Here is a 9874-nt window from a genome sequence, read left to right as displayed (position 1 = left end):
CGGAAACAGGGGAGAGGAAAGGGAAGTTGAGCGTGCAGCGAGGCATCAGAGGCCTCAGCGTCCGCGTCGCCGGTCAACAAAAGGAAGTGGTGTGGCGTGCTGAGAAGTCTGCAAATGAAGAATCAAACGCGCAAACGTGCAAAAGCGGGACGAAGGGAAAAAAATGCACCACCACCTGACTGGGTCATGTGAGGGGTCATGTGACGAGAGAGGGGTGTCAGCTCAAATACGCAAGAAGGGGATGACCATTTTTTTTTTTTTTGCCAACGACGTGCCAACGACGAGGTGATGGGAAAGTTCGCCAATTCGGCGAACGGGGCTGGGTGGCATCCTTTGCCGAATTGGCGATCAACGTGATATTTGAGGCAGGGCAGTCATGGGCGGCTGCACACTGACACGCCACCTGATTTCGCGTCGTCGACGTCGCCGGTCGAAAGAAGGGTTGGGATGGGGTAGCGAATAAAGTGTGTGCCCCACTATTCTACCCCTCTGGTAGGGTGGCTGGGATGACGATCATTGGTGTGGGAAAATCAATCTTCTGCCTCACCGTAGCTTCTGTCGCTCTGTTTCATGCTATCGCCCAGCCCAAGACCGCTTACCCGAGCACCCAAACGAGCGCCCAGCTCCATCAGCAAGCTGGCCCAAAGCCCGTCGTGTTGAAGAGAAGTCAGCAAACAGGCATCGACCAAAAACCAAGAGACTCAACATCACACGAAAAGGGAGGGGGGTTAGTGCCACTCGGCATGCTGGAAAATCGCATGATTTTGTGAGTCGATGGTTTGGATGGATGATGGGTGAGCTCGAGACGCTCGACACTGACTGACTGGTTTGGCGACTGCCAAGAAGGAAGATTGGAGTGGGGAGGTTGGGCGATTTTGGGGGCAGGGCGACGTTTGGTTTGTTTTTGGCTGCAGGACATGGTGATGAACTTTAGTGTCATGCACGGTTGCAGAATCAAATGACTCCACGCACAGAATCAAGACACGCTCTCGCTGAAACGCTCTCCATTCCCATGATGTGATGGGTCGTACCTACGGTGGACATTGATGAAATAATTTTTGTTCACAAACACATCTTCCTTGGCCCTTGACGAAATGCCGAGCACCTGCAGCTTGACAGTGTCATCCGCCACGACCCCGAGTGGTGCCCAAGCAGGGTGTTGCGTGTTGCTTCATTTCTGATCAAGGCCTACGCGGACGGGCATGACGAATGGGAACAGAGCCCCATTTGGCTACACCAACAGCGTCAGCCCCTCCTCCCCGCGGTGGTGTAGAGCACGATGTTGAACCGCTCACGTGGCCACGATCAAGGCATCCTGGGCCACGTAATTCATGATGGCAGGATGCAGTCATGGCTGGGATCCATCTACTTCCTACCTGCCATGACTTGAAGTCATCTTGTCTGCCACATTGCCCTTGATCCCTGTCTCATTTCAAATCACAAGACTCAAAGTTGCATTCACGAATCGACTCGGTCGTCATATGGGAAACTCATAGCAGCAACGCACACTGCAAGTAATAACAAATGCACAGCAATAAACAAACGGCTTGTTGTTCTCAGAACGATGTGGCAGCTACAAGTGTGGGTCAAGGCTGCTCTTGTTCCACGGGCCAAGGCAAGCTTGGCTTTGAACCAAGGGGCGGACGCCACAGAGAACAAGCGGTACAAGAAAACAGTTTCGGTCACAAAAGAAAGAAAAAAAAAGAGGTGCCAGAGCTAAGCGCGCTAGTGCAAAAGAGACAAGATTTTATCAGGGGGGGGGGAAAACGCCAAGTGCCGGGAGTCTTAGTGCCGGCTAAATAATATGGTCACTGTTATCAGAAGAAGACTATCAGAAAGAAGAAACAAGGCATACCTGAGTAGCCACAGTAGCAAAGCTAAACAAAGAAGCCACCGAGTACGAGCAGAGCCCCAAAATTTATGTGCGGGTCCCATAGCGCTGGCGCACAACGCCGCGCAGTACCTCGAGCTGCGAGGCCAGATCTGCCTGGAGTTGCTCTAGCAACTGGCGACGGGCCAACGCCCGTTCGATGGCGCTTTCCACACGGGCATCAGAGGCCAGTTGCTTGGCTCGACGTCGCTGAGCCGCAATACGAGCTTGGTCGCGCTGACGCTGCTGCTGGCTCGGCGGTAACTCGGCCATGCGACGTCGCACCCGGTGGCGTCGGCGTCGCCGGCGACGCGGAGCGCGCTTGGAGCTGCTGGCAGCGGTGGTTGATGTTAAGGCCGGCTTGGAAGCTTGGGTTGACGGTGTGGCCTCAAACGCGGCGCTTAGCGCCTCGCGCGTGGTCTCTTCTTCAAGTAGCTCGAGGTCAACCCCAAAATCCACCAAGGTCGAAGACTGCACTGGATTTGAAGCCAGGATATCCGTGTCCACGGCAGTGGGAATCGAAGGCGCTACCAAATGCACTGACGCATCAGTTCCCGACTCGTAACCCAGGGCAGAGTCCTGAACCACGTCGGCAGATGGCAGGACCACCTCGTGCAGGGCGGAGAGCACACATGAGGCCGAGTGCTCAGCCTCATCGCCTGGTGAGGGCGACGATAGAATCAAGTTGGCCTGGTTAGATGTGACTTGGGACTCAATCTCACGCTCAGCTGGGGTCTCTTGCAAGAGAGCACAGAGTTGCTCAAGGGGTTGGGAGGGCGAGGCTCCGGCCGCGTCAGCAGTATCCGCGGCCTCGAGAAGCGGTGAGAGAGCGCAACCAATGGATGCCGGGCTCGGCGTGCGGCAGCTGTCCTCGTGGTGCGCACGTTTGGCCGATGGATAAGCATCTGCTCCCGTAGCTTTGCTTGCAGGCTGCCATTGGTGACCAACTCCATCCATTGACGAAGAGAGGCTCGCACCGCTTCCGCGCGGTAGCGTATTCGGCTTGATCGGCACATCGCCCCCAGGCAAGGCCATGGTGGGAGACGCACAACAGGGCTCGGGCCGAGTGGGGTTGAAGGCAAGGATACATTGCTTAGCCCGATACTGAGCTGGCTCTTGAGCTTGAGCCGATGAGGCTTGCCAGTTATTGAAAAAGTGCGTGCCGTTGAAGGCTGTGTTTTGCTCATGGCCGTCTGCCGCGCCAGCCGAGGTGATGGCCGCCAACCATGTGGGCGAATTGAGAATCAGTGAGGGGGACCAAAGTGGAAGTTCAATCCCGCCCAAGTTGTGGTTGTTGTTATTCCTGTCGCTGTTGTCGCTCTTGTCGATCTTGCTGTTGTCGTTGTTGTCGTTTGCGTTGTTGTTGTTGCTGATGCCCCAGCCGGGGTAGTTGTTGTTGCTGTTGATGGCGGCAGCGGCGCGGTCATTCATGGAGGATGCAAGAGTGTTGCCCGCAAAAAAGCCGGTGCTCACAGGCGGCAAGGCGGCCATGCTGCCAGTTTCAACCTTGAAGGCGTTGGGGAGCGAGAGAGTGCTCAGCCAGGCCGGTGCTGGGTGTTGATACGAAATAGGAAGGGGGCCGTGGCAAGCGCATGGAACTGGACCAATGGGTCAGAGGCGAAATATGCAAGGACAGGTGGATGGTAGCATGGGGTCGCGGAAGAAAGTAAAGGGGAAAAATGCCACTACCAAACTCGAAGCGTTCCGCCATCGTGGGCTGTGTGGTGGACTGATGTGGGAAGGAGGTGCCATTGGGTTGCCGTGGCCACAGCCGCAGCTTGATGGAGGTGGAATCGTGGGCGAACAAGGACGGCTGTGCCAGTTGAACCTGTTGAACCACGCCTGTCAGTTCTTGTTGATCGCGGTGCTCATGGCTGCGACTGCCAAGGTGGTCGAGATTCACACGTCATGGGACTCAGAGAATGAGCAATGTTGATGGCAGGGTCGGGAGCGGGAACGGCGGGCGGGTCTTTTGACTGACCATGGCGCGATGTCCTGTCGCATGGTCGCCCGGCCCAGCATCCCAGCATCCGACAAGCGGGGAGAGAAGCGTACGTGATGGCAACAAGCGATGGTCATGATCAGGGGGTAAAGGCTCATGTGATGTCTGGGATGCCGGGATTGCCGTGTTGCAAAGCACGGGCGACACGACCAACAGCAGTAGGAGCGATGGCGACTGTGGGGCAGCTCGCGCTGAGCGACAGGAGTGATGTCATGCAGTGGCAAGCATGCGCAACGCCTTTGTGGGGATGGGGGTGAAACCCGTAAATTGCATGTTGGGGTAGCGAGGGGTGTCCAAAGGGATGCAGGTGAACTTGCACAGCGGTAAGCGTTCATGAAGGATGATGCCCGTCAATCAGGCTGCTTCGCGTGCTAGAGTCTCCTGTGACACCGCGGTTCTTCGACGCAAAATGGGAAAAAAAGAGACTCAAGAAGCAAGCTGAGCGTCCGATGATCGCAGAACCAACACACCCACCCCGCTCTCGACGCTTCTCTACCCCGAGTCACGCCGCTCGTAGTCACACCGCTCGTGGGATGTGACAGGATGTTCTGTAGTGACGTGAATGATCAACGATCGCGTCCAGCTATCGAGAGCCATGTTGCCCATGTACACTGAAGCTGGAGGGCAAGGTCGGAGGGGATGGGACCCGTGACCCTTGGGTGCATGTCCCACCGCGTGACCTCGACTCCACTGGCTGATGAGGAAAAAAGACAGTTCCTGCAATAGGCGCGTGCTGTGATCTTGTTCCGGAGAAGTCTTCTCTGGCACCTTGATGTCCCCGCCAAACCAGGTCACCCTGAAAATGGGATGCATCTTGGGATCATGCCTTAGGACCGCAATGGGTCCTTCTGCCCTCCAGCTCATCCATCCCCTGCCAAAGCTCATCAGCCCCAGACCACGCCCGGAATGGTTGCTTCTGCCTCTTGTCCGTTTCGCATCTGAGGTGTCGACTCCCTCTTGATGCAGCGCATGCGCAATGTGTCATTGTTGTCAGCGTTTTATTGTCAGCACTTTCTCGGTAGTTTCCAATACCATCACTGGCTTCGTATCTTGATCGCGCCCGAGTCAGGAAGCCCGAGTCAGCGAGTCAGCTCCAGAGCCCGCCTCAGCCAGCGCGAGACAAGACGCTTGGTGGTGGTGTGAGGTCCCCCTTGTTTGCTGGAGAGAAGAGAACTAGAGGAGCGCTACGATCAGCATGCTGCACCTTCGAGCTGCCGGCGCCAGGATGGCGCAGCGGGGTCTGCGCAGATCCCGCATGGGCGCTCGCTCACTGACCACGGTTGAGTCTCATCGTGCTTTCGAGGGTGAAGTCCGCCGCTACCGTCATCGCTCCGACACCCTGGACTGTGACATGGGCTTTGCCTGCTTCCTACCTCCACAAGCCCTTGCTGGGCAGAAAGTCCCGGTGCGTTGCAGCCTGTTGAGCCCTTCTCTGCGTTGTGCTGCCACTGTACCATGACATCCGTGGACGGACCCGCTCGCACTCACCCGTAAACGTCTTTTCCCATGGACCGGACGGCATTAGGTCCTGTATTGGCTTTCAGGCCTAACATGCGACGACACCAACTTTATCACCAAGGCGGGTGCTCAGCGCAAGCTAGCCGAGCGCGGCATCATGGTCGTGTGCCCCGATACCAGCCCCCGTAGGCCCCTGCCACCCGAGTCGCCCCCACCCCAAACCTGGCACCCACTCCAGCCTTGAGGGCCCTGCGTAGTGTGCAGCAAATGGTAGCCACCTCCTGCACCCATCGCCCATCCGCAAGTTGACCTCATCCATGTACTCGGGGCTTGTCCGGTGCAGGTGGCTGCAACCTGCCTGGTGAGGATGATAGCTACGACTTTGGCTCAGGAGCTGGCTTTTACCTGACGGCAACGACCGAGCACTACCGGGACCACTACAAAATGGACACTTACGTCACTCAGGTCGCGCCCGCGCCTTGGGCTCTCAAGCTTGGCCGTGCTCACCCGTTGCCAACGCCATGGCGTCTCTATCGTTATAGGAGCTGCCTCAGCTAGTCGCTGAGATTCAGCCCCACAACACAAACCAAGTTGGTATTTTGGGCCACTCGATGGGTACGCACCACCTGTGTGACGCCGATGCGACCATGGACCCTTTATTAATGGCCTCTCGACCAAGGACAACCACACTAGCCACGACGCAGTGGCGCCCCCACACACATCCCTCGCATTCCAAGGCTACGCGCATGAACACATCACTTTCGGCCCTGTGCTTTGCCTGGTATAGGTGGGCTGGGTGCCTTGAACCTGTTCCTGAAAAACCGCAATCAGTACCACAGCGTCTCTGCATTTGCACCAATCTGCAACCCCACCAACTGCCCTTGGGGCCGACGTGCCTTTGAAGGCTACTTGGGTCCCGACGAAGCTGCTTGGGAGGTTTGTTGCCGTTTCAATTTTGTTTGTTTTGTTCTTATTGGTGGTGGTAGTGGTGATGGTTTTTAACGTCGGCAGTCTCGGAGGAAAAGCACCCAATCGAGGCTGCATTTGGCGTTGTGTACCAGTGTGCTTACGCTTTGACACACCGTGCATACCATGTTAGGCCTACGATCCGGTTTGCTTGCTCCGCCAGACCAATTTGGATGATTTGCCCCCCATTCTCGTCTCCCAGGTAAGGCAGGGCGTTTGATAATATGGTGGAGCTCTTGGCCCCGCTTGCCACCACATGGCCTCTTTGCCCAAGCGATTGAAGCTGATAGCCTGACTCGGCCATTGATAGGGCACAGCGGACCCGTTTCTTGAAGAGCACCTTCATGATTGGGCCTTGCCCAAGCATGCCAACATTGACGTGCGCCGTGAACCTGGCTACGACCACAGGTGCTTCCAACCCCCGTCCCTCTGGCCCCAGTCTCTTCTTGTGCTCTTTTGACTCTTTGTCTTGTTTCATGGCCGTGCCACCTTCCCGCTGCGCTGCTGCTGGCCAACAGCATTCCCACGATGAGGCTCATCCCGATACTGATGGGTGGTGGTTTAGTTATTATTTCATTTCGACATTTATCGATCAGCACATTGATCACCACTGGCGAATTCTGCAGGCTGGCGCGGCCAACCCTTAAATCGCGACGCACACCAACCCCCGTCGACACCACGTCGACAAGGTGTTGGGTCGACTCCAGACTCCAACTGGCGCAGTCAAGCCAGGGGACGAGTACTCTCGTGCATTTGCCAACGCCGAACCGAACGCCTCTAGTCGTTTTTGCGCTTGCTGCGCTTGGTTGACTTGCCTGCGCCTCCTTGGTCCCCCTTGGTCGCCGCCAGAGCCTCGGCCAAGAATGACAAATCATCAGCTCCCTCAACCGCGGCTTCAGGATCGCGCTTGCTGCGCTTGCTCTTCTAACAATGATAACCCAGTGTCATGGAAAAAAAAAAATTGTCATTGAGTCTGGAACAGACAAACGAGGCACGAAAATGGCACAACAAAGGCAGGGACTGCTCAAAGCGTGCACACACACACACACACACACACGAATGCTGGTAGCGTACCTTGTGCTTGATCGAAGATGAAGCCTCAGTAGAAGCCCCGGCCGTGTTGTCTGAAGTGGCACGCTTGCCCTTGCGTGATTCGCGTTGCTTCTTTTTGCGCGCCTGCGTCGACTCTACCAATGGCGTGCCCGTGTCCTCGTCGTCGATGATGGAGGCAAACATCTTGGCCTTGCGTGCATTAGATTCCATCATCAGTTGCCTATAGAGAGGAGAGGGGGGGGGACCAGCGACAGAGCAGTTGAGAAGAGCCGGCTGCAAGTCTCAAAACTGAGCAACACGGTACGCCCGAAGTGTCAGCACTCCAGTGCTTGATCTTACCAGTCCTCAGCGTTGCGCTTAAAAGCCGAAATCCGACAATTGCGCAGAACAAAGCGGCCTTGGGGAGAGGCCTGCAACTTATCCTCAGCACCAGCCAAGCTAGCGGCCATGCTCTGCTTGACTTTGATGGGAGCGGCATTCCATGCTGCATCAACGACGTGACTGCCAAACTTGTCGCAGGCCACGGCGACCACGTGTGCGCTCAAAGCCTTGACCAACGGCAGCTTGTCACTATCCAGCACAGCTGGGCTCTGAAGCACCGCTTGCAGAGCAAAGGAACCGGTGCGGTGCTGGGCCATGTCGGCCAACAAGGCCGCATCCCAAGAGGCCAAGCTGCGCAGCAGCGGCTGGTTGGCACGGGCAGACAATTTGGAGACGGCCTGCACCAATTCAGAGCCCATGCGATTGAAGCGCGTGCTAACGGCCAAGCCCTTGTCATCGGCCGCCAGCTCCTGCCAACGCTCGAGCGTGCTCACGCTAAGCAAGCAGGCTGCTGTATCCTGCACATTGCTCTCCCAGTCAAAATGAAATGCCGCTGCCAAGTGCTGCATCAGCTCCATTTCCTGCACGCCAACGCGTGCAGCTGCCGCCAGCATGTAGGCAATGACTGCTGTTTTGCCTTCGGCCAAAATATCCTCCAGGTTGGGTCCGAGTTCGACCAGGATGAGCTTGACGTCCTCGCGCTCAGCCACTGCTAGACAGCGTTGAAGCACAAAATTGGCCACGTTGTGCGTGGCGCGTTCAAGCAGCTCGCCTTTGAAGCAAGCCTCAAAAATGGTGTGGCGATGCTTTTCGTTGCCATACTGCAAAGCAACGTCCAAGATGCGGCTGGCCGTGCTGTTGGTGACGGCTGTGTCCAGGGGCGAATCCTCGCCAAAGCTGTGCAACAACGCTGAAATAAGCTTGTGGGCTTTCTTGCGCACCACGCGAAAGGTGGCCAGAACCAGGGCCTGCAAGCAGGCGCTGGCCGTGGTGTGATAAATGTAGTGGTTCAGAGTTTCTGCCTCCGTCTTCAGCTGAGCCACCAGGGTGGCCAGCTGCTTGCCGTAGACTGCGGGAAGCTCGTCTACAGGAAGGCCTGGCGGCTCAATGGCTGTTTCATCCAGTTGATTGAACGCCACTCGATAGCCTTGCGATGACTTGGCACGCAGCTTCTTGGGCAGCTCCATACCAGAGAGACAGCACACGTGGCTGCGGAAGACATGGCTCGCGTACGTGTCCTCCCATGTTTGCTGAAGATTCTCCATCAGATGAGCCCCGAGCTGCAGCATGATTGCACGAAAAGCCTCGTAAGCCTCCACATTCTCTTGGTGGAGCTCCTCGTCCAGCTCGCCCAGGGGGGGCGGGTGGTCGCCAGCACCATCGACGGCCTCGTCTGTTTCCTCGGGGGCCATGCGCGCGTAATCCTCAAATCCACCATCGTACTTGTGCAGGGCACCGTAGAGCGCCTGTACGACGTGACTCCCATAACGATGGTTGCAGAGTTCTAGCAGGTCCCCTTGCAGTCCCTTGGTGAGCTCGTGCACGGCGCTGGGGGCGCTTTTGGCAATGAGCTTCTCCAGAACGCGGCTGCAGTGAAGATCACAGGCCAGCCGTTTCTCTTTGCCCTTGATCTCCTCAACTACGTTGGTCAGAAAGAGTTGAAGCTGTTCGGTGGAGGGAAAGTCATTCGCATCCAGCATGCCCTCCACACGCTGAAAGTACTGCAGCATCTCCTGCCGCGTCTCATCCACAACCGCGTCGGCCATCGTTGCTGGTTCTTGACAAGTCTTGATGGCACGGCCTTGGGTCGGCTGGTGAGGCGGATCACGATACAACACCACGAGCGTATCCTCAGGCGTGAGTTCTCAACCCCAGCCAACGTTCTATCAGCCAGCGCTTACAGCACAACACTCGTCCACCACACGTCTCCTGCCTGACAATACCGTCTGATCAAGCAGAGAACGAGAGAATGAGAGAGAACGTGTCTGTGCGTCTGTGTGCCTGTGTGTGTGTGAGGGAGAGAGAGAGAGAGTGTGTGTGTGTGTGCGTGTGTGTGTGTGTGTGTGTGTGTGTGTGTGTGTGTGGAGCATGTGGCGAACATGTGGGCATGTAATTGTCAGACTTTTCTTGCCATTCACACACACACACACACATACACTTGCTTTCTCGCTTTCTCTCTCAGCTCAGCTGGCTGGCGAAGGGCA

At 56.6% G+C, this 9874-nt stretch overlaps 3 protein-coding genes across 3 annotated transcripts; 1 reads left to right on the top strand and 2 right to left on the bottom strand.

Annotated features, from left to right (window-relative positions):
• Positions 1 to 1918: 1918 nt before the first annotated feature.
• Positions 1919 to 3361, bottom strand: MONBRDRAFT_23290 (uncharacterized protein; the record flags this gene model as incomplete). The annotated part of the gene is made up of 1 exon (XM_001743521.1): positions 1919 to 3361. The coding sequence occupies one exon, from the start codon at positions 3359 to 3361 to the stop codon at positions 1919 to 1921; it is 1443 nt and encodes a 480-aa protein (XP_001743573.1).
• A 1766-nt stretch (positions 3362 to 5127) lies between these two features.
• MONBRDRAFT_15139 (uncharacterized protein) lies at positions 5128 to 6943 on the top strand (the record flags this gene model as incomplete). The annotated part of the gene is made up of 8 exons (XM_001743774.1): positions 5128 to 5277; positions 5398 to 5515; positions 5674 to 5795; positions 5873 to 5945; positions 6118 to 6266; positions 6430 to 6498; positions 6607 to 6704; positions 6862 to 6943. 8 exons carry the CDS (start codon positions 5128 to 5130, stop codon positions 6941 to 6943), a joined length of 861 nt encoding a protein of 286 aa, XP_001743826.1.
• Positions 6944 to 7073: 130 nt separating this feature from the next.
• MONBRDRAFT_36078 (uncharacterized protein) lies at positions 7074 to 9436 on the bottom strand (the record flags this gene model as incomplete). Its single annotated transcript, XM_001743520.1, has 3 exons — positions 7074 to 7220; positions 7371 to 7569; positions 7689 to 9436. The coding sequence occupies 3 exons, from the start codon at positions 9434 to 9436 to the stop codon at positions 7074 to 7076; spliced, it is 2094 nt and encodes a 697-aa protein (XP_001743572.1).
• Between the last annotated feature and the right edge of the window lie 438 nt (positions 9437 to 9874).

Source organism: Monosiga brevicollis, genomic scaffold, assembly GCF_000002865.3.
Source record: "Monosiga brevicollis MX1 MONBRscaffold_4 genomic scaffold, whole genome shotgun sequence".
NCBI lineage: Eukaryota > Choanoflagellata > Craspedida > Salpingoecidae > Monosiga > Monosiga brevicollis.
Note: the sequence above shows the minus strand (reverse complement) of the source record. Positions and strands in the feature narration are given on the sequence as shown.